The sequence below is a fragment of the Nematostella vectensis genome, chromosome 4 (assembly GCF_932526225.1).
Source record: "Nematostella vectensis chromosome 4, jaNemVect1.1, whole genome shotgun sequence".
Taxonomy (NCBI): Eukaryota; Metazoa; Cnidaria; class Anthozoa; order Actiniaria; family Edwardsiidae; genus Nematostella; species Nematostella vectensis.
The window spans coordinates 1,788,203-1,812,885 of record NC_064037.1 but is presented as its reverse complement, the minus strand read 5'-3'; the positions used below and the strand labels follow the sequence as shown (position 1 = coordinate 1,812,885).

General features: G+C 41.5%; 2 protein-coding genes across 4 annotated transcripts in view; both read left to right on the top strand.

The window, feature by feature from the left end:
• Window positions 1-4,993, top strand: part of LOC5509206 (citron Rho-interacting kinase) — a 32,405-nt gene extending 27,412 nt beyond the window's left edge. For all 3 annotated transcript variants that reach the window (XM_048727218.1, XM_048727219.1, XM_048727217.1), the window contains 5 exons: window positions 1,084-1,192; window positions 1,430-1,564; window positions 2,975-3,055; window positions 3,388-3,472; window positions 4,048-4,993. In XM_048727218.1, coding sequence (XP_048583175.1) covers window positions 1,084-1,192; window positions 1,430-1,564; window positions 2,975-3,055; window positions 3,388-3,472; window positions 4,048-4,396 — 759 coding nt within the window. In that variant the 3' untranslated portion in view covers window positions 4,397-4,993. The remainder of the gene's footprint in view (window positions 1-1,083; window positions 1,193-1,429; window positions 1,565-2,974; window positions 3,056-3,387; window positions 3,473-4,047) is intronic.
• Window positions 4,994-6,890: 1,897 nt separating this feature from the next.
• LOC116616159 lies at window positions 6,891-22,467 on the top strand. The gene is made up of 7 exons (XM_032378094.2): window positions 6,891-7,044; window positions 7,539-9,392; window positions 9,791-10,036; window positions 18,754-19,437; window positions 20,110-20,364; window positions 20,867-21,046; window positions 21,556-22,467. Exons 1-7 carry the CDS (start codon window positions 6,948-6,950, stop codon window positions 22,287-22,289), a joined length of 4,050 nt encoding a protein of 1,349 aa, XP_032233985.2. The 5' UTR covers window positions 6,891-6,947; the 3' UTR covers window positions 22,290-22,467.
• Window positions 22,468-24,683: the final 2,216 nt, after the last annotated feature.

Genomic DNA, 24,683 nt, shown 5'->3' with positions numbered 1-24,683 from the left:
CAGCACAAAGCGATTGGCATTTTTATTTTCAGAAGTTTGTTCTCTACATACCGTGGAGTTTTCGAACTAAACAGTCCATTCATGCCGTGAAGACTGACAACTCAGCTTTCTTTGTTATTGTTTGGCTCAACTTCACCTATGATAAAACCTTTAGCTTCCAAAAGTCGTCCAATTACTTGTTGTTGAATCTTTTCACTCATTTACATGTTTGATTTGGCAACGCGCCAGTGTTTCTTGTTTTCCCGCCTTTTTGATATCGATCGATAAACAAATAGATATTCGCGCGAAAGCGAAAGTTGATTTGTTTTCTTGTCATTTTTATTTTAAAAAGCCATATAATAAACAACTTACTAACCTCAACCGTTCGGTCTTACCGGTATATATTAAACCTCGGCTTTAGTGCATCGACCTAGCAAAGCCTCGGCCGATACGCCAAAGCCGCAGTTTGATATTTCCCGGCATGACCTCACTCTCGGTTAATAAGTAGTTAATATTGGCCCATCATTGGTGGGGCTGACACACCCATATTGGCCCATCATTGGTGGGGCTGACACACCCATATTGGCCCATCATTGGTGGGGCTGACACACCCATATTGGCCCATCATTGGTGGGGCTGACACACCCATATTGGTCCGAGACACACCCATATTGGCCCATCATTGGTAGGGCTGACACACCCATATTGGTCCATCATTGGTGGGGCTGACACACCCATATTGGCCCATCATTGGTAGGGCTGACACACCCATATTGGCCCATCATTGGTGGAGCTGACACACCCATATTGGCCCATCATTGGTGGGGCTGATACACCCATATTGGCCCATCATTTGCGGGTCCGAGACACCGATATTTGCCCATCATTGGTGGGGCTGACACACCCATATTGGCCCATCATTGGTGGGGCTGACACACCCATATTTGCCCATCATTGGTGGGGCTGACACACCCATATTGGCCCATCATTGGTGGGGCTGACACACCCATATTGGCCTATCATTGGCGGGTCCGAGACCCCCATATTAGCCCATCATTGGTGGGGCTGACACACCCATATTAACCTTTTATCGGTTGTTTTCAGGAGGTGGAGACGTGTGAGCCTTGCAACTGTATTCACTTCACTTCCCACAGTGTTGTCTATGGCATCGGCAAGTTCTATAGTCTAGATCTTCGACAGCACACAGTCACCGGTGAGTAATCACCCAATCTACCCATGTTACATCGCTTTAGTGGATTTTTATTGCGCCAGATGTTACACGATCATTTTTGTTATCTATTTATTTTTTATGTTGTCGCTGTTGTTTTTTTTCCGGGCCACTATCGCGATTGCAAGGGCTTTCGTTTTACTAATCAAAATGAGCAAAAGTGTTTAAAATTGCCCACTGTCCCTTTATCGAAAAGACCAATAGTGTTCTGAATTGTTGTAGAGTTCCTTGACCCGAAAGACACGTCGCTCGCGTTCGCGGTGTACGGAGCGGCCCAGCTGAACATCTTTCCCATTGCTGTACTTGACGTGACTTCCCCCGGGGCCCATTCTGAAGAGTTCTTGCTTTGCTTTAATGGTGAGTAGACATGGTGAAGAGTTCTTACTTTGTTTAATGGTGAGTAGACATGGTGAAGAGTTCTTACTTTAATGGTGGGTAGACATGGTGAAGAGTTCTTGCTTTGTTTAATGGTGAGTAGATATGGTGAAGAGCTCTTGCTTTACTTTAATGGTGGGTAGACATGGTGAAGAGTTCTTACTTTGTTTAATGGTGAGTAGATATGGTGAAGAGCTCTTGCTTTGTTTAATGGTGGGTAGACATGGTGAAGAGTTCTTGCTTTGTTTAATGGTGAGTAGACATGGTGAAGAGTTCTTGCTTTGCTTTAATGGTGGGTAGATATGGTGAAGAGTTCTTGCTTTGTTTAATGGTGAGTAGACATGGTGAAGAGTTCTTGCTTTGCTTTAATGGTGGGTAGACATGGTGAAGAGTTCTTGCTTTGTTTAATGGTGAGTAGACATGGTGAAGAGTTCTTGCTTTGCTTTAATGGTGAGTAGATATGGTGAAGAGTTCTTGCTTTGTTTAATGGTGAGTAGATATGGTGAAGAGTTCTTGCTTTGTTTAATGGTGAGTAGATATGGTGAAGAGTTCTTGCTTTGTTTAATGGTGAATAGGCATGGTGAAGAGTTCTTGCTTTGTTTAATGGTGAGTAGATATGGTGAAGAGTTCTTGCTTTGCTTTAATGGTGAGTAGACATGGTGAAGAGTTCTTACTTTGTTTAATGGAGAGTAGACATGGTGAAGAGTTCTTGCTTTGTTTAATGGTGAGTAGACATGGTGAAGAGTTCTTGCTTTGTTTAATGGTGGATAGAAATGGTGAAGAGTTGTTACTTTAATGGTGAGTAGACATGGTGAAGAGTTCTTGCTTTGTTTAATGGTGAGTAGAAATGGTGAAGAGTTCTTGCTTTGTTTAATGGTGAGTAGATATGGTGAAGAGTTCTTGCTTTGTTTAATGGTGAATAGAAATGGTGAAGAGTTCTTGCTTTGCTTTAATGGTGGGTAGATATTGTAAAGAGTTCTTGCTTTGCTTTAATGGTGGGTAGATATTGTGAAGAGTTCTTGCTTTGTTTAATGGTGGGTAGACATGGTGAAGAGTTCTTGCTTTGCTTTAATGGTGGGTAGATATTGTGAAGAGTTCTTGCTTTGTTTAATGGAGAGTAGATATGGTGAAGAGTTCTTGCTTTGTTTAATGGTGAGTAGACATGGCTGTACTCGCGGTGTTTATACTGACAAGCAGATAGATGTTGGATAAACTACGTAAACCGTGTATTATGTTAGTCCAAATTTATGTGCTTTGTCCTTAGGAAGACGTTTAACGAAGTCATTGCAAATAGCAACCTAGTCCGGCAGCTATACCATATTGAAAGTTCCCTGTCCCATCTCCTCTATTTTTCAAATAAATTTAGATTGGCCTATTTTCCCCTCATTGCAGAGTTTGGTGTGTTCGTGAATGGCGCCGGTCGACAAACTCGTGAGAAGACCTTGATGTGGACTCGACTACCGCTCGCTGTGGGTAAGTCTCCCCCATCATTCACGCTCATAAATGCTTTCTAATGTTTTTTTTTTTTTGCCTGTTAAGATGGCAAAAAGGACTGTGAAAGGAAAAAGGAATATTACCCAATCCATCCCTCTATTCTTTATTTGGTAACACGTGGCACGTCTGACCCCGCCCCCATGACACATCACAACAAATCTCCCGTGCTTTCACCTACCCCCCCCCCCCCCCCCTGTAAAGTTGGCCTCTTTCTTGGCTGCTAATAGTAGTTTGTGTTCTGAAGTTATTGATTATTAGGGGAGGGCCTCCGTCTCTCGTGGGTTTTTAATATTTGACTTTTGTGTTTTCAGCGTACAACGCGCCGTTCCTGTTTGTGACTCACTTCAACTCCCTGGACGTGTGTGAGATCCCACCCTTCTCCTCGCCCAATGCCAAGTAAGATCCGTACTGAACTGACGCGAGGGAATTCCATTCTTTTAGCTTTATCGTCGTCATCATCATTAAGTGATAATTACTTGTTATCTGTACAGATCAGAATCATTTCCATTCGCACCATCCTTTGACTCCCCGGCCGCTAGCTCCGATTTTTTTTCTCTCGTCCGCGGACCCCTTCTTTCACCCTTCTAGCGTCTCTATGCAGGTTACCAATTGTTTAGACACAAGTACTCGTAGGTTTTATACTTTTCTTGGTAAATCCTGACGGCGCCTCTTCTCTGTGCCTTGTTCTGTTGCGGGTACCTAATGCCCTGCTTTCCCTCTCTCTTTACTCATCCTTGCTTATCTTTCCTTCTCTTACTCTCTGCTTCTCTCTTGATACTTGTTCTCTCCCTAGCTTCTCTCATCATGTTAACCTGGATGTGTTGTCTTGTCTTGATACTCGTCCATGTTCACCTTCCTCTCCGTAGCTCCTCTCAGCGTGTTAACCTGGACGTGCCGCCTTTATTAATACACGTCCATGCTCACCCTCCCCTCCCTAAATCAGCGTGTTAACGTGTTGTCTTTTCCCCAAGCTCCTTCGTGCACAAGTTCTTGGAGATCCAGAACCCTCGGGTGCTGGGCGCGGCAGTGTCCCCTGGCGCCGTCCACATCGCCTCCACCATGCAGGAGCACGTGGAGATGCTCTGTTTCAAGGGCAGTTCGGCCTCCTCTGTAGCCTCGCACAGCGACGAGGACCTCGCGGACTTCTCCGAGTACACTACGGAACGTCTTCGAAGAATTTCCGGAGCAACCCCGAGCGCCCCCGTACCCACGGTCGGAGGGACACCGCGCAAGCGACGATCAGCTTCGTTCCGCGCCGACGGACCTTTTAAGACTCCGAACACGAAAAGAAAGCACTGTCACGAGATGAATCCGAGATAAATTTGGCAACAAGAATGCGCTAAACAGCACAACGTGTTGAGCATTGTGTTACCACGATGAATTATCTTGTCCGTATATGATATGCTATGGGCATGAAGTCGTTTTTATTGTTCGAATGATGTGGATAAATATTAGATGAAATTAATCGTACAATCACATCTCTGCTAAAGGAGAATTGTAGACGAATTGTTTGTTTTGTTGGAAATACATTGAATGACTCCTCAAATCGAACACTTCACCTAAATATTCTCGTAAGAGTGTAGTTTTACTAACGAACACAAGACTTAGTTTTTAAGGCTAAGTTTAAACGTCGTATTATCAATGAGTCGATTGTTTCACCTTTATTTGCATTGAATACGGCTCATGGATAATACGACGTTTGAACTAAGCCTAAGGTATCCCTAGAGTTGACTATATGGCAGTAAAGATAGTAAAGCCACCAAGTGGTTTGGACCGGTGTGGTTCAACTTACGCCATCCGATTAATTTTTGTCGCTTTTGTAGAATTGTAAATACTGCTTCCAATAACTATAAAAAATGTGGATTTAAAAGAGAAGAATCAATAGTTTCACTAAGTCGATTAAAAAATTGAAGCCCATTTTCTTCCATGTGTTTTATAGTAAAATCCCGAGTCGTTAGCTCCGGGCTTGTAATACCATTTTGTTGCTGTTTTGATCCATGCGATGCTGGTGGTGTTGTGAAAGCATGTCATATCAAACTTAGGTGTATGCAACCATCTTTTACCACCATCTGCTGTTGCCAGTCAGTGCACGGTAAAGATAATTGGATAATGGTCGACCTTGATTGGGACCTGTGCGTGGCATTCAGGCCAATTGTTGAACACGGTCGCCCGTGTGCCGGGCTGGACCTGGCTCGGTGGTGGGACTATTAAAGAGGCTGAGAAAAATCATAAAAGGGTGTTAACGAGTTTCAAATATGGTATAGAGAGAATGCCTCATGGGGGGGGGGGGAGTTGTCTTACCAATACATAATAAGTGTGGGGAGCATTTTATCGCATATGCACCCCGATATCACATGGCAATTCAATTATCATTTGATGGCAGAATGAGAGCTTTATGCACGCTTATTAGAGCATCAGTGTAGTGTACTGTTTTGCGTGGTAAAAGCTGTTTTTGTATTAACATACAGCCCACGTATGCTCTGATGTTTCTGAACAGTTCAGTTTAACTACGAGTATTTAACTTCAAACGGTTTGCGAGTTTCTGCACTTCCTCTAATCTAAAGACATTAATCCCCAAAATATGGCATTTCTATTTTCATTGAGATAGGGAGGAAAGTTGCAGGGTTTTAAATCGCAATCTATGATTAGAGCGGTGTACTGACCTCAAACCCTACTCCGACCCGTCAAGCTGCCATTGGCCCATGATTGCAGCTAAAAAATAACGGAATAAGACGCACAAATCAGAAAGGCAAGTTTAAAGGGACTGTACCATCAATTGCGCATGTAGTCTGCGCAAGAAGCTTCTTTTTGGGCCACGTAAGGATCGAAACTAATCTTTTTAGACCTCCACTTCAGGTTGATATATGATGATTATTCCAACTAGCTTCCGTCCCTAATAATGTAATAGCAGATTGTTGAGTGGCCCACTGAATATTCGCATGACAAAAGCCCCTTTCAGTACGAAGTGCAGCCAGCATTGCCTGTCATAGATGACAACCGTTCAAGATTTCGGTCTTCTTTGGTAAGAAAAAAGCGTTTTCGGCGGCCGAGGGTGAGGGGGGGGGGGGTAGGGGCCTGGGCCCAACCCTTGCTAGCACCTGACTCGCAAGCCAAGAAACGGCCTCTCGGCTGCTTTGGTTACAGACGATTGATTTGGCAAAATAATACGGATTTTTTTATAAACGTATTGTTATCTCACCATGCAAAATTGCCGCTTGCATTAGCAAGTATACAATCTGAAGGATCCGTAAGAGACAAAACAACAATTCCAGATTCCATAATTTGTAAAAGTTGAAAATGTTTTAACACATCCTTTGCTGAACGGTTGGACAACTTTGATGTTATTCTCTAACTTCAACTCCTGCTTTATATAAATTTGTTTTCATATGGAACCATTTGATATTGTAGGGGGAAGCAGGCATTTAGCCAAGACCCCCTCCCCCCCTATCGCTAATTGCCAGTCGGCGGGAGTGAGAACATTTCATAATACTAACTTACGATACATGGAAGTGATCTCCCTTTTATAATTTTCGATACATTTCTACCCGATAAAATGAACCTCCTTAGAAAGGTGAATATATTGAAAGGTCTTCGGCTTTTCAATTTTGCCCAGCCAGTAATGCCGCTTTCATAATTTTGTAATAAATCAGACATATAAATCATCACTGATATTAACATTATTTGTCTCCATTATTATTATTATCATTATCTTATCATTAGTTTTCTCTTATAATCCTTTCCTCTGATCAGTCTCCCTCGCTAGTATCCACTGGTTCCTTGGGTGTGCGAGTGTTCGTTCGACAGGTTGAATGTGACCACCCGTCACTTGACCAGTCAAGGGCTTCCTCCTCGACTGCTCTTTTACTTTGAGATGGCGACAAAAAATTTCTCAATATTATTTACTATCCTCTTTGCGCTTTATTTGTTCCTTATCTTCCATAGTGCCAAGGGGATATTTGACAATAAAGGTGAGCTCTATTATTTAGAAAATATTGAAAAATAAAACATTGCTAGGAAAGCAAAAACAATGACGTCGGGTTAGCGAGCTTTGATTTTTATGTTTCGAATTCTCTGCTCTATTGATTCGCGATGGCCTGACTACACGCTTTCTTAGATCCAGTATGTTGTCGGTTGAGTTTTATCTCCAGTTTTATCAATTTATCTCTTTTGCTATACTCGTTTGTTGACAAAATAAAAGATAAATATTTTTGCCCTTTAACGTAGAATACAAACAAATAAGTTTAATAGTTTTGTGATAAGTAAAACTGACTTTAAAACATGTTCTATTCTTTGAAAAAGGTTATTGATTATCAAACACAGGCATAAAGTACTTCGATCAAGACTTCACAATGCTTGAAAAAAAAAACAAGTTGTGTGCTTGTACTTGGTACTATGTTAGTAGCACCATGTAACACTCGACTTAGCCAAAAGGATCTTTACTTATCTGCCCTTTTATTGACAGACAATGTCCGGAAAGTCGGACAGACCCTTGAGGAGTCCGTGATAGATCTGGTTGACGAAAGTGCTTTGGCAGCAGATAAAAGATCGAACTTTAAAATTCAACAAAGCCTCGGCAAGCTGCCACCGCACAAAAAGCAATCTAACGGGAACAATATCGTAGAGGTATTTCAAGATAACGCAGGCACTACGAGAAGTAGCGTTGAAGGTGGATTTGAAAGTGAACTCAAAGGCACCGAGCGAGAGAGAAAGATTAGAGCTATTACAGACTACGGCGTTGAGAATCACGGGAATTTACGCAGAGAAATTTGGACAAAGAGAAGTTTAGGCTCGGTTGCTAAAGGCCTGGGAGCTCCGCTGAAGGGACGGTTCATGACGGTTAAAAAAGGAAAGAGAAAAGATTTGATTCAGGTCTCGGTGGTAAATGAGAACACGGGTCAGGCGTTGCCTGTTTCTATGGGAACTAAAAAGATTGACAGCAATGAGTGGATCCCAGTGAACAATGAAGCTACGCATGCGCACTCGTCAACCAATGATGCGAAGGACGAAAAGCATAATGAGAGAGATTCAAGTGACAAAACGTTACATACATCCGGGTATCTTCCGATACAACAACCCCTTTTTGCATCCAAAAATGCCGCAGACAAAAAGTCAATTAGCAAAAGCAAAATTAAAGGGAGCTTGAAGAATTCCCTGCACAAGACAGAGCCCGAAGAGGAGTACTACCTGGCTCTCTTGCCAGGGAGTCTCAAATCCTTCATGGCCACATCCGAAGATACAAGCCACAGACAACGAAACAGTGCTTTACAGAAGGCGTGGAGGAATGTAGTGAAGAGAGTTTTCGAAAGTACGAAAGCGGTACCAAGTCGTGTCCTCATGCGACTGCGACATCAAAAAGTGGATCCAAGTCAAGAAGAGCTCGTGGCAAAGTCTGTGACGAAGCCAGGGACGGCAAGGATGCCTAGTACAGCCAGACAGAGGAACCAACAGACGCAGAGCAGGGCGACAGCTGGTGGAATCAAGATGGACACCCCTAAAGAAAATACACCGGCCGTGATGGAACAGCCATCGAAAACTTTGGCGCGCGAAAAGGTCAACACGCAAAAGGAAAAGCAACAAAACCATGTCTTTTTGGAAGCCCAGAATGCTGATTGGGCTGCAAAACACGAGAATCTGAGTCCGTTAGGATCAAAGCAGGAACAATTCGCCCAAAGTGATGCATTCAAAACAGGTCCAGCAGAATTCAGGTACTCCGGGACGACTGACAAACCGAGCAAGACCCAAAACTCTGATAACTCAAATGATACGAAACCAGCACACGACAATGGCGGAAAGCCTAGTACCCAGGCGACTAAGAATCAACACGACAGCCATCCCGATAGTCTCACGGCAATAGAACACCCTGTTGTAATCAAGCAAGGGCTCAAAAACTCTAAGAACTCAAATGGTGCAAAACCGGCACGCGCCCAGGCGACTGCGAATCAACAAGACAGCCATCCCGATGGTCTTGCTATGGAAGTTAACCCCGTGGAGACCAAGCAAGGACTTCAAGCCAACATTAAGATCCCAGGAGCTACCAAAATAGAGCAACAGCCGCCACAAATTACAGACGAAAGTTACTCAGATTCAGTCGATGACTATCTGCCGGTAGCCCCGATGAAGGTGATGCGCTTTGACATGAGCGAGTGGAGTCCTTGGTCGACGTGTTCCAGCACATGTGGGAGACAAGCGTTAACTATACGTACGCGACAGTGCCTAGACACAGACACGGGTAAGGAGATAGGCCTGTCTGCGCATGTGCCGTGCACAGGAAGCCTCGTTGAGTGGCGGGCGTGTAAAGGACTGAAGCCGTGCAAAGGTGAGCAACTCTATTTAACTCTTTTCTCTTAAACCGATTTTGACCCCTCCAAAGATTCGTTTTAACGACAAGAAATCGATTCAACACCATTGAAGATTCAAAACTACTCTTCTTGAAATTTGTTTTGTGGATCAACTCTATGATAATACCCAAATCAAGATAGTCAGAATGACCCTTTTAAAAGAGTCAAGACGACTCTTTTACGATGACTGTCAAAACGACTCTTCTCAGAGTTGTTTTTTGGAAGAGTGGAAACGACTCTTTTGAAGGTGTCGTCCTGGTGTAAAAAAAACGACTTTTTCAAAGGAGTTGAAATGACTTTTTTCTTTTTACAGTGTAAGTCTCAGAAATGGAGCACAGTTTTAAAATTCTTAGTCTAAACACGTCATATCTTTTAGATTCCCCGAACTCTGTTTACGTACACCCAAATCCCCTACCTCTTTGGAAAGGTAAGCCGGTTGCTATGGAAACTATGAAGGCACCGGAAGTCAATCCCTGGAGTGAGTGGTCGAGTTGTTCCGCTCCCTGTGGTTCCGAGCGCCTCAAGGTTAGAGAGAGGAAATGCGCGGGAAAACGACTGGCGAATGGAGTCTGTGTTAAGCCAACCATGCAGTGGGCCTGGTGCGAGCCCAAGCAATGTACAGGTATGTGACGTCATGCGTAGTGTGATGTCAAAGTTTAGTTAACTATTGCAACCCTTTAGTATGACTATGTTTTCGTGATTATTTTCCTTTCTTTTCTTGTTATTCGCTTTAAGTTCTACACATTTCTAAATGCGTATGGTTAATCGCAAGCATTTTTAAGGCTTCTATTGTCTTTCTCGTGGTCACTCATAATCATCATGGTCTCTTATAATCATCATGGTCTCTTATAATCATCATGGTCTCTCGTAATCATCATGGTCTCTTATAATCATCATGGTCTCTCGTAATCATCATGGTCTCTTATAATCATCATGGTCTCTTATAAACATCATGGTCTCTCATAATCATCATGGTCTCTTATAATCATCATGGTCTCTTATAATCATCATGGTCTCTTATAATCATCATGGTCTCTTATAATCATCATGGTCTCTCATAATCATCATGGTCTCTTATAATCATCATGGTCTCTCATAATCATCATGGTCTCTCATAATCATCATGGTCTCTTATAATCATCATGGTCTCTCATAATCATCATGGTCTCTCATAATCATCATGGTCTCTCATAAACATCATGGTCTCTTATATCATCATGGTCTCTTATAAACATCATGGTCTCTCATAATCATCATGGTCTCTTATAAACATCATGGTCTCTCCTAATCATCATGGTCTCTCATAATCATCATGGTCTCTCATAATCATCATGGTCTCTCATAATCATCACGGTCTCTTATAAACATCATGGTCTCTCATAATCATCATGGTCTCTTATAAACATCATGGTCTCTCATAATCATCATGGTCTCTCGTAATCATCATGGTCTCTTATAATCATCATGGTCTCTCATAATCATCATGGTCTCTCGTAATCATCATGGTCTCTTATAATCATCATGGTCTCTCATAATCATCATGGTCTCTCATAATCATCATGGTCTCTTATAATCATCATGGTCTCTCATAATCATCATGGTCTCTTATAAACATCATGGTCTCTCATAATCATCATGGTCTCTCATAATCATCATGGTCTCTCATAATCATCATGGTCTCTCATAATCATCATGATCTCTCATAATCATCATGGTCTCTCATAATCATCATGGTCTCTCATAATCATCATGGTCTCTCATAATCATCATCGTCTCTTATAATCATCATGGTCTCTTATAAACATCATGGTCTCTTATAATCATCATGGTCTCTCATAATCATCATGGTCTCTCATAATCATCATGGTCTCTCATAATCATCATGGTCTCTTATAATCATCATGGTCTCTTATAATCATCATGGTCTCTCGTAATCATCATGATCTCTCATAATCATCATGGTCTCTCATAATCATCATGGTCTCTTATAATCATCATGGTCTCTCATAATCATCATGGTCTCTTATAAACATCATGGTCTCTCATAATCATCATGGTCTCTCATAATCATCATGGTCTCTTATAATCATCATGGTCTCTTATAATCATCATGGTCTCTCATAATCATCATGGTCTCTTATAATCATCATGGTCTCTCATAATCATCATGGTCTCTTATAAACATCATGGTCTCTCATAATCATCATGGTCTCTCATAATCATCATGGTCTCTTATAATCATCATGGTCTCTTATAAACATCATGGTCTCTCATAATCATCATGGTCTCTTATAATCATCATGGTCTCTTATAATCATCATGGTTTCTCATAATCATCATGGTCTCTCATAATCATCATGGTCTCTTATAATCATCATGGTCTCTCATAATCATCATGGTCTCTTATAATCATCATGGTCTCTCATAATCATCATGGTCTCTCATAATCATCATGGTCTCTCATAATCATCATGGTCTCTCATAATCATCATGGTCTCTCATAATCATCATGGTCTCTCATAATCATCATGGTCTCTCATAATCATCATGGTCTCTCATAATCATCATGGTCTCTTATAATCATCATGGTCTCTCATAATCATCATGGTCTCTTATAATCATCATGGTCTCTTATAATCATCATGGTCTCTTATAATCATCATGGTCTCTTATAATCATCATGGTCTCTTATAATCATCATGGTCTCTCATAATCATCATGGTCTCTCATAATCATGGTCTCTCATAAACATCATGGTCTCTTATAATCATCATGGTCTCTTATAAACATCATGGTCTCTCATAATCATCATGGTCTCTTATAAACATCATGGTCTCTCCTAATCATCATGGTCTCTCATAATCATCATGGTCTCTCATAATCATCATGGTCTCTCATAATCATCATGGTCTCTTATAAACATCATGGTCTCTCATAATCATCATGGTCTCTTATAAACATCATGGTCTCTCATAATCATCATGGTCTCTCGTAATCATCATGGTCTCTTATAATCATCATGGTCTCTCATAATCATCATGGTCTCTCGTAATCATCATGGTCTCTTATAATCATCATGGTCTCTCATAATCATCATGGTCTCTCATAATCATCATGGTCTCTTATAATCATCATGGTCTCTCATAATCATCATGGTCTCTTATAAACATCATGGTCTCTCATAATCATCATGGTCTCTCATAATCATCATGGTCTCTCATAATCATCATGGTCTCTCATAATCATCATGATCTCTCATAATCATCATGGTCTCTCATAATCATCATGGTCTCTCATAATCATCATGGTCTCTCATAATCATCATCGTCTCTTATAATCATCATGGTCTCTTATAAACATCATGGTCTCTTATAATCATCATGGTCTCTCATAATCATCATGGTCTCTCATAATCATCATGGTCTCTCATAATCATCATGGTCTCTTATAATCATCATGGTCTCTTATAATCATCATGGTCTCTCGTAATCATCATGGTCTCTCATAATCATCATGGTCTCTTATAATCATCATGGTCTCTCATAATCATCATGGTCTCTTATAAACATCATGGTCTCTCATAATCATTATGGTCTCTCATAATCATCATGGTCTCTTATAATCATCATGGTCTCTTATAATCATCATGGTCTCTCATAATCATCATGGTCTCTTATAATCATCATGGTCTCTCATAATCATCATGGTCTCTTATAAACATCATGGTCTCTCATAATCATCATGGTCTCTCATAATCATCATGGTCTCTTATAATCATCATGGTCTCTTATAAACATCATGGTCTCTCATAATCATCATGGTCTCTTATAATCATCATGGTCTCTTATAATCATCATGGTCTCTCATAATCATCATGGTCTCTCATAATCATCATGGTCTCTTATAATCATCATGGTCTCTCATAATCATCATGGTCTCTTATAATCATCATGGTCTCTCATAATCATCATGGTCTCTCATAATCATCATGGTCTCTCATAATCATCATGGTCTCTCATAATCATCATGGTCTCTCATAATCATCATGGTCTCTCATAATCATCATGGTCTCTCATAATCATCATGGTCTCTCATAATCATCATGGTCTCTTATAATCATCATGGTCTCTCATAATCATCATGGTCTCTTATAATCATCATGGTCTCTCATAATCATCATGGTCTCTCATAATCATCATGGTCTCTTATAAACATCATGGTCTCTTATAAACATCATGGTCTCTTATAATCATCATGGTCTCTTATAATCATCATGGTCTCTTATAATCATCATGGTCTCTCATAATCATCATGGTCTCTTATAATCATCATGGTCTCTCCTAATCATCATGGTCTCTTATAATCATCATGGTCTCTCATAATCATCATGGTCTCTCGTAATCATCATGGTCTCTCATAATCATCATGGTCTCTTATAATCATCATGGTCTCTCATAATCATCATGGTCTCTTATAATCATCATGGTCTCTTATAATCATCATGGTCTCTCATAATCATCATGGTCTCTTATAATCATCATGGTCTCTCATAATCATCATGGTCTCTCATAATCATCATGGTCTCTCATAATCATCATGGTCTCTCATAATCATCATGGTCTCTTATAAACATCACGGTCTCTTATAATCATCACGGTCTCTTATAATCATCATGGTCTCTCATAATCATCATGGTCTCTCATAATCATCATGGTCTCTTATAAACATCACGGTCTCTTATAATCATCACGGTCTCTTATAATCATCATGGTCTCTTATAAACATCATGGTCTCTTATAAACATCATGGTCTCTTATAAACATCATGGTCTCTCATAATCATCATGGTCTCTCATAATCATCATGGTCTCTTATAAACATCATGGTCTCTTATAAACATCATGGTCTCTTATAAACATCATGGTCTCTTATAAACATCATGGTCTCTCATAATCATCATGGTCTCTCATAATCATCATGGTCTCTTATAATCATCATGGTCTCTCATAATCATCATGGTCTCTTATAATCATCATGGTCTCTCATAATCATCATGGTCTCTCATAATCATCATGGTCTCTTATAATCATCATGGTCTCTCATAATCATCATGGTCTCTTATAAACATCATGGTCTCTTATAAACATCATGGTCTCTTATAAACATCATGGTCTCTTATAAACATCATGGTCTCTCATAATCATCATGGTCTCTTATAATCATCATGGTCTCTCATAATCATCATGGTCTCTTATAAACATCATGGTCTCTTATAAACATCATGGTCTCTTATAAACATCATGGTCTCTCATAATCATCATGGTCTCTTATAAACATCATGGTCTCTCATAATCATCATGGTCTCTTATAATCATCATGGTCTCTTATAAACATCATGGTCTCTCATAATCATCATGGTCTCTTATAATCATCATGGTCTCTCATAATCATCATGGTCTCTCATAAACATCATGGTCTCTCATAATCATCATGGTCTCTCATAATCATCATGGTCTCTTATAAACATCATGGTCTCTCATAAACATCATGGTCTCTCATAATCATCATGGTCTCTTCTAATCATCATGGTCTCTCATAATCATCATGATCTCTCATAATCATCATGGTCTCTTATAATCATCATGGTCTCTCATAATCATCATGGTCTCTCATAATCATCATGGTCTCTCATAATCATCATGGTCTCTCATAATCATCATGGTCTCTCATAATCATCATGGTCTCTCATAATCATCACGGTCTCTTATAAACATCATGGTCTCTCATAATCATCATGGTCTCTTATAATCATCATGGTCTCTTATAATCATCATGGTCTCTTATAATCATCATGGTCTCTCATAATCATCATGGTCTCTTATAATCATCATGGTCTCTCATAATCATCATGGTCTCTTATAATCATCATGGTCTCTCATAATCATCATGGTCTCTCATAATCATCATGGTCTCTTATAAACATCATGGTCTCTCATAATCATCATGGTCTCTTATAATCATCATGGTCTCTCATAATCATCATGGTCTCTCATAATCATCATGGTCTCTCATAATCATCATGGTCTCTCATAATCATCATGGTCTCTCATAATCATCACGGTCTCTTATAAACATCATGGTCTCTCATAATCATCATGGTCTCTCATAATCATCACGGTCTCTTATAATCATCATGGTCTCTCATAATCATCATGGTCTCTCATAATCATCATGGTCTCTCATTATCATCATGGTCTCTCATAATCATCATGGTCTCTCATAACCATCATGGTCTCTCATAATCATCATGGTCTCTCATAATCATCATGGTCTCTCATAATCATCATGGTCTCTTATAATCATCATGGTCTCTTATAATCATCATGGTCTCTTATAAACATCATGGTCTCTCATAATCATCATGGTCTCTTATAAACATCATGGTCTCTTATAATCATCATGGTCTCTTATAATCATCATGGTCTCTCATAATCATCATGGTCTCTCATAATCATCATGGTCTCTTATAAACATCATGGTCTCTCATAATCATCATGGTCTCTCATAATCATCATGGTCTCTCATAATCATCATGGTCTCTCATAATCATCATGGTCTCTCATAATCATCATGGTCTCTTATAAACATCATGGTCTCTCATAAACATCATGGTCTCTCATAATCATCATGGTCTCTTCTAATCATCATGGTCTCTCATAATCATCATGATCTCTCATAATCATCATGGTCTCTTATAATCATCATGGTCTCTCATAATCATCATGGTCTCTCATAATCATCATGGTCTCTTATAATCATCATGGTCTCTTATAATCATCATGGTCTCTCATAATCATCATGGTCTCTCATAATCATCATGGTCTCTTATAAACATCATGGTCTCTTATAATCATCATGGTCTCTTATAATCATCATGGTCTCTCATAATCATCATGGTCTCTTATAATCATCATGGTCTCTCATAATCATCATGGTCTCTTATAAACATCATGGTCTCTCATAATCATCATGGTCTCTTATAAACATCATGGTCTCTTATAATCATCATGGTCTCTTATAAACATCATGGTCTCTTATAAACATCATGGTCTCTGATAAACATCATGGTCTCTCATAATCATCATGGTCTCTCATAATCATCATGGTCTCTTATAAACATCATGGTCTCTTATAAACATCATGGTCTCTTATAAACATCATGGTCTCTTATAAACATCATGGTCTCTCATAATCATCATGGTCTCTCATAATCATCATGGTCTCTTATAAACATCATGGTCTCTTATAAACATCATGGTCTCTTATAAACATCATGGTCTCTTATAAACATCATGGTCTCTCATAATCATCATGGTCTCTTATAATCATCATGGTCTCTTATAAACATCATGGTCTCTTATAAACATCACGGTCTCTTATAATCATCACGGTCTCTCATAATCATCATGGTCTCTTATAAACATCATGGTCTCTTATAAACATCATGGTCTCTTATAAACATCATGGTCTCTCATAATCATCATGGTCTTTCATAATCATCATGGTCTCTCATAATCATCATGGTCTCTCATAATCATCATGGTCTCTCATAATCATCATGGTCTCTTATAATCATCATGGTCTCTTATAATCATCATGGTCTCTTATAAACATCATGGTCTCTTATAAACATCATGGTCTCTCATAATCATCATGGTCTCTTATAAACATCATGGTCTCTTATAATCATCATGGTCTCTTATAATCATCATGGTCTCTCATAATCATCATGGTCTCTCATAATCATCATGGTCTCTCATAATCATCATGGTCTCTTATAATCATCATGGTCTCTCATAATCATCATGGTCTCTCATAATCATCATGGTCTCTTATAATCATCATGGTCTCTCATAATCATCACGGTCTCTTATAATCATCATGGTCTCTCATAATCATCATGGTCTCTCATAATCATCATGGTCTCTCATAATCATCATGGTCTCTTATAATCATCATGGTCTCTCATAATCATCATGGTCTCTTATAATCATCATGGTCTCTCATAATCATCATGGTCTCTCATAATCATCATGGTCTCTTATAAACATCATGGTCTCTCATAATCATCATGGTCTCTTATAATCATCATGGTCTCTCATAATCATCATGGTCTCTCATAATCATCATGGTCTCTCATAATCATCATGGTCTCTCATAATCATCATCATTTTCATCATGAACCATCATGATCACTATTATCGTCATAGAAGTCATCTCCAGCTTTTGCTTCGACCACACCCTAGCTTGTAATAATCATTCCCACCACCATTTTCATCACATAGTCGCAATCATCATCGTAGTCGTCTTGTAGTCGTTATCATCATCTCATCAACGTCATTATCGTCATCGTTATCACCATCATTTTTGGACAGGGGTCAGCGGCACCGTCAATGGCTGCCACATAGTTTGTAGTACATGTTTGAGTACAAAATCGTTGTTTTGTGTGTCCCACTGGCCACAGAAAACATCTAAGAGGATGGCGAACCCTTCTGCAATGTTTCCAGGGCAGTTTCTATCTGGGAGAGATTCCAATCCAATCATAAATGATTCTCGGTCAATGGTAAATCCACTGTGCACGCATTGATTTATTTTCTTCACACCATCTTAGAATCTCTCGATAGAGGCAATAATTACGTACGTATTGACCTATATGCACTCAGGCTTCTTAGGAGATCAGTACCTACTAAATATCTGGTCCGTATTTACATCTCGCTGATAAGGTCAGTCTTAGAATACGCCTCGCCCGTATGGTCAGCCCTGCAGGACTATCCTGAATATGTCATTGAGGGTGTACAGCGTAGAGCCCTTCGCATCATACTCCCTGGCTTGAGTTATCAGGTTGCTCTGGAAGTAACTGGCCTGCAGAACCTCTCCACGCGGCGTGGAGAGGCGTGTCATAAGTTTCTTCTGTCCGCGCGCGAGTCAAAGCCCAAATCCGTGCTTAGCGCGCATGGTATCCACCTTCATGGGTATTCTCTCAGGTCAGGGAGTACCAATGCTCTTACTCCAGGGCCTCGCACAAACAGACTAAGCGATTTTTGTACTTCTAAATTTAATTTATCAATCTATATATATAATACGTAACTTGTTCGTGCTAAGTGTTCTGACTGATGCCTCTTATTCAGCTTATTGTAAATGAACTGCCAAAGGTCTTAAATAAACATATCTATCTATCTATCTATCTATCTATCATCAACTTCATCATCGGTTACCACCATCACGGGCTTCTGTCATGATCATTTTCACGTCTCCAGCCATCAATGAATTCTTGCTTCAGGATCTCAACCGACCGAGACAACAATGACAGACCCTGGGGCAGCATATCTACTCGGGCAGGAAAACATCCAGCAATCAGATGAGTTTAGATCAAACAACACGAGCGACTTCAATATAGAGGCGCCTGATGGGGACCAGGGGGGCGGACAATACAGCAAAGAGCAGCAGAAGGCAGGTCAAGACAACACAGTTGACATGACGCAGCAACATGATCGTATGGGGGATCCAGACGCAATTTCTTCACAGCCAACCGAAGACACCGTCAAACCAATGGCTGACAAAAACAGACCCACACAGACGCCAAAATATCGGACTACGATAAAAGTAATTTTCCCGGATAAACAGAGAAAAAAGATGAAAGCAAACATTCAGGACAAGACAAGGCAATCAACCGAATCCCAAACCAACGAGTACGCCCCGATAGCAGACGAGAACTCACCGAGAGCAGAATACCTCCCAATTGAATTACCATCAGTGGGTCACGTGGCATCAGTAGGAATGTCACGTGTGTCAGATGATGGGAATCCATGCAAGGTCTCTGATTGGTCCAAATGGTCGGTGTGTTCTCAAAGCTGTGGTGCCCAGGCCACGCAAACGCGCAGTCGGAAGTGTACGTGTGTTCGTGGGAACCAGTGCCCGCAGGGGTTAGTGGAGACAAGAAACTGCAATTTGGGGGCGTGTCCAGGTGAGTCTACTGAGGGGGCGTGTCCAGGTGAGTCTACTGAGGGGGCGTGTCCAGGTGAGTCTACTGAGGGGGCGTGTCCAGGTGAGTCTACTGAGGGGGCGTGTCCAGGTGAGTCTACTGAGGGGGCGTGTCCAGGTGAGTCTACTGAGGGGGCGTGTCCAGGTGAGTCTACTGAGGGGGCGTGTCCAGGTGAGTCTACTGAGGGGGCGTGTCCAGGTGAGTCTACTGAGGGGGCGTGTCCAGGTGAGTCTACTGAGGGGGCGTGTCCAGGTGAGTCTACTGAGGGGGCGTGTCCAGGTGAGTCTACTGAGGGGGCGTGTCCAGGTGAGTCTACTGAGGGGGCGTGTCCAGGTGAGTCTACTGAGTGGGCGTGTTCAGGTGAGTCTACTGAGGGGGCGTGTCCAGGTGAGTCTACTGAGGGGGCGTGTCCAGGTGAGTCTACTGAGGGGGCGTGTCCAGGTGAGTCTACTGAGGGGGCGTGTCCAGGTGAGTCTACTGAGGGGGCGTGTCCAGGTGAGTCTACTGAGGGGGCGTGGTCAAGGGTCTATGCAGCTCCCCATCTCTTTTAAGCCCCCCCTCAATAAGCCCCTCCCTCCCTCCCTCTCTACCTACCCTCTACCCCTCTTATCTGCTTTATAATCGTCTTACACATGAACACATTCCAAATTTTAGCCGGAATCGAGAACTCGACAAATAACGAGGAATCTGCGGGTCATTTCGAGGACTCTTCGGGTAATTCCGAGGGATCTGCGGGTATCGAGGTGTACGGTCCATGGACCGGTTTCACCAAGTGCACTAAAACTTGCGGTGGGGGATGGAGAAAGCGCACACGTCGCTGTCACACCACTGAGCCTGGCAAGAAGTGTGATCAAGACCTTTTGATTGGTATCCAAGTGTGCAATACACAACCATGCCCAAAACAGAGAGGTAAGCCAAGGTTCACGTTATGACGCATTAAACATACGCATGCAGAGAGGTAAGCCAAGGTTTACGTTAGGACGCATTAAACATACGCATGCAGAGAGGTGAGCCAAGGTTCACGTTATGACGCATTAAACATACGCATGCAGAGAGGTGAGCCAAGGTTCACGTTATGACGCATTAAACATACGCATGCAGAGAGGTAAGCCAAGGTTCACGTTATGACGCATTAAACATACGCATGCAGAGAGGTAAGCCAAGGTTCACGTTATGACGCATTAAACATACGCATGCAGAGAGGTAAGCCAAGGTTCACGTTATGACGCATTAAACATAAACAGACGAAGAAAAAAATGAAAAGTCCGTTTTATTCTGTCTTGGCTTCTTCTTTTGTTGAAAACTTTCTCATGTGTAACCCGCAAAGCACAAACAAAAGGACCTGTGTCCTGTGGCCCTCACGGATGATATTCGTCGGCTTCTGCGTCACACACGCACATTCTATTTTCAGTGATAAGACCGTCCCACCCACCGGGAATGTTTGGAGACATGAATCCGGAGCCAGTGTGCGGGTTTAACCCTTGCGAGGAGTTTGGTTGCTTCAATAGGAACGACGCAAAGTGTGTAACCGACACGAACTGCAACCCAGTGTTCTTAGACGAGTATGGCTCACGTATCAAACAATGCAAGGGTAAGAGGGGTAGCCATTTTGGATTATTTGTCACTTTGTTATCCATCAGTGATCAGTATGCTTAGGGTGCTGGTAGCTGTATATCTCTTTTGGCCACTTTTTGGTTGCACGGGGGGCTGGGTCGACCTGATAAGCAAAAAGCATGACGGGACGACTACAGGAGACACAATTAGCTTTGAAAGATTCCACTGTTAAAGTTTTGAATCTAAATAACAAAGACATTCCGGGAGCAGAAAATCAAAACCTACCATTCTCTAGCTTTTATTCAGTATCACATCAACATGCTTAAGATTGCGTCACCTAAAAGAGTCCCAAGATGCTGTTCGGTCATCGACTCGATTCAATCCCCTCTCACGCAACGTTAGAGTGCGAAAAATTGGTATTTAGCTGTAGCCATCCCGTGGATCAAAATTCCAAGCTATCACCATCGTGAAAGCAAAATCAGCTTGAATTGTTACTAACGCTGGCACCATCTCTTCGTGTGTTTCTGTGGAAACATTCATTTTCAGGCTGGCGGGGGTTCTACCTAAAGAAGCCCGAGACAATGTGCGGGATGGATCCGTGTCAGGAGTCCGCGTGTCTGGACGACTTCGGGCGGTGCAAGGTGGACCTAGACTGTAGACCAGTGGTCCTGGGCGCGGAGAATCGCGTGCTCTCATGCAACGACATCCAGCAGCAACGCCAGCAGCAGCAGGCCTTGACAGGAGGCGCGGGCGACGGCTTGAGGTCCGCAGAGGAAGGGATGCAGTACACAGGAGATGAGATCAATGAAGAGGAGCAAGGACAGCAGATCAATTTCGCGGGACATGGTATCAAATCCGCGGGACAGGGTATCAAAACCTCAGAACAGCGTATCAATTTCGCGGGACAGGGTATGAAACTTCCGGGACACGAGATAAATTCCGAGGATCAAGATGTTAAGTCAGCAGAAATGGCAGTTGAGCCTGCGGAACAGGGTCAGCAGATTGAGCTGATGGGACTGGGCACTACTGGTCACGGGCTTATCACGCCATCGGGACTCAAACTCGCTCCTTCTGGAGATTATTATGAGTCCGCACGTTATACTGGTCAGCTACCGGAAACTGCTGGACAGGAAATAGGGCAAACAAACCTGGAGCCGATGACCGCTGGACAATACGAGCCCGTGAGCTATACACGGCAAGTTATGGCAACCTCTGGACAGGGGAATGCAGGCTCCAATTTCTTTACGATAGTGAGAAAAAAGTCTAAAATAGGCGATTAGATTCGGGATTATATTGTATTTGTAACAAATTTCTTTAGAGATATTTTCTTAATTAATAATATACATGGACAAATTTATCGATTCTGATTGTATGAGAGCAGTGCAGTTCAAATGTAATTCAGTGCAAAAATTTGTAACACAGGGTAATTACAGTGCAATTACATTAAATCCACGAAAATGCGTATTTTCTTATTATTTTACACAGTAGATATAGTCTACACAATTTTAAAAACCTTCCTGAGAAAAAATTCAAACTTCAGAAAGAAAAAGTGAGAAAAAAAGATTAAAATAGTTTGATTTTGATCCGAAAAGTTTTCGATTTTCACAACTTGCGCGCGCGCTGTTGACGAATATTGCCAGTTTTGAACAGAGTGCGCGCTGTTTTACTGTTTCGAACGTAAAATCTTGACTCTCCTAATTTGTGCATGTTTATAATTAATAAGTAATCATACAGTTTTCTCGTTCAATTCGGGATAAATTTGCACTTGAGAGTTTTTCAAAAGCTCGCCGAAGACGGCTCGTGCAATTTTGAAAGTATTAGAAAAACACACTCGTTCAAATAAATTGAACTTGAAACTGCATGATACGTAGCAAGAAAGGAGTTTCGGTCGATTATTCTGATTTCTCAAAAAGAGGAAAGGCAAAATCAAAAAGAATGAAAATAGCCAAATTGAATTATTTAGAGAAGACTTAGTGTATTGCAAAAATGCGCATGTAACATTTGCTAAGCACATGATTATTGATAAGGAGTATTTTCCATTATTATTGGTATTTACTGTCCTATATGTTTTGAGACTTGTTCAGGGCAGAGTTATTTCTAAAACTCTGGAGATTTATCCAGGAGACGAGTTGACAGCCAATATTTGGTGCAGCCTATTCGAAAAGATATGACTTATTATGATAAAGTAGATAATGATAGGAAAAAGAAAGATGTATAAATGTAAGGGATGTGGCTAAATTTTTCTTCTGTAAAAATAAATAAATTACTTATGATATTTTTGTGACGTGAAAATTTCGCAGTTAGAGCACAGGTAACCCAAGCACTCGGTTTGTATTCTAATACGTAAAAGAATTTGTATAGTGATGAAAAAATGGAAAATTTAAGAAAATAGAGTCAAAAACGAATAAAAATAGAAAAGATGGCAATTGCCAAAGCGCGAGCACAATACTCGTGTCCCCCTCTTTTATTTGCATGATCTGTTTTTGCCAATTAGAAGCAAGTTGTCAGAAATTTGATTGGGTAATTAGCTCTAATTATGTAAGCTTTTTGACGTCATCTATCACTAACTTCGCTAATTAGCCCCGTTTTGAGCACAGAAAAGTTAGAATCACGAGATAATAGTAGCAAAAATGTTTCAATTTGTAAAGTCCCACCCTATAGGGACCATCGCAGTTGGTGTAGCCATTGCCGCTGCCGTGTACTACAGGCATTCCATCAAGAGCTACATTTTCGGCGACGACAACGAGGTGAGTGCGCTAGCTACATGTGTAGTGAAGGCAATGAGGTGAGTGCGCTATCTACATGTGTAGTGAAGGCAATTGGGTGAGTGCGCTATCTACATGTGTATCGAAGGAAATGAGGTGAGTGCGCTATCTACATGTGTAGCGAAGGCAATGAGGTGAGTGCGCTATCTACATGTGTATCGAAGGCAATGAGGTGAGTGCGCTATCTACATGTGTAGCGAAGGCAACGAGGTGAGTGCGCTATCTACATGTGTAGCGAAGGCAATGAGGTGAGTGCGCTATCTACATGTGTAGCGAAGGCAATGAGGTGAGTGCGCTATCTACATGTGTATCGAAGGCAATGAGGTGAGTGCGCTATCTACATGTGTATCGAAGGCAATGAGGTGAGTGCGCTATCTACATGTGTATCGAAGGCAATGAGGTGAGTGCGCTATCTACACGTGTAGCGAAGGCAATGAGGTGCGTGCGCTATCTACATGTGTATCGAAGGCAATGAGGTGAGTGCGCTATCTACATGTGTATCGAAGGCAATGAGGTGAGTGCGCTATCAACATGTGTAGCGAAGGCAATGAGGTGAGTGCGCTATCTACATGTGTATCGAAGGCAATGAGGTGAGTGCGCTATCTACATGTGTAGCGAAGGCAATGAGGTGAGTGCGCTATCTACATGTGTATCGAAGGCAATGAGGTGAGTGCGCTAGCTACATGTGTAGCGAAGGCAATGAGGTGAGTGCGCTATCTACATGTGTAGCGGAGGCAATGAGGTGAGTACGCTATCTACATGTGTAGCGAAGGCAATGAGGTGCGTGCGCTATCTACATGTGTAGCGAAGGCAATGAGGTGAGTGCGCTATCTACACGTGTATCGAAGGCAATGAGGTGAGTGCGCTATCTACATGTGTATCGAAGGCAATGAGGTGAGTGCGCTATCT

What these genes read in the sequence shown, in the direction of transcription:
- LOC116616159 (XM_032378094.2), top strand. Translation starts at nt 6,948, where the DNA reads ATGGCGACAAAAAATTTCTCAATATTATTTACTATCCTCTTTGCGCTT. An exon ending in GGGGATATTTGACAATAAAG is followed by an intron (nt 7,045 to 7,538) that starts GTGAGCTCTATT and finishes TTTTATTGACAG; the next exon opens with ACAATGTCCGGAAAGTCGGA. An exon ending in CAATTTGGGGGCGTGTCCAG is followed by an intron (nt 19,438 to 20,109) that starts GTGAGTCTACTG and finishes TCCAAATTTTAG; the next exon opens with CCGGAATCGAGAACTCGACA.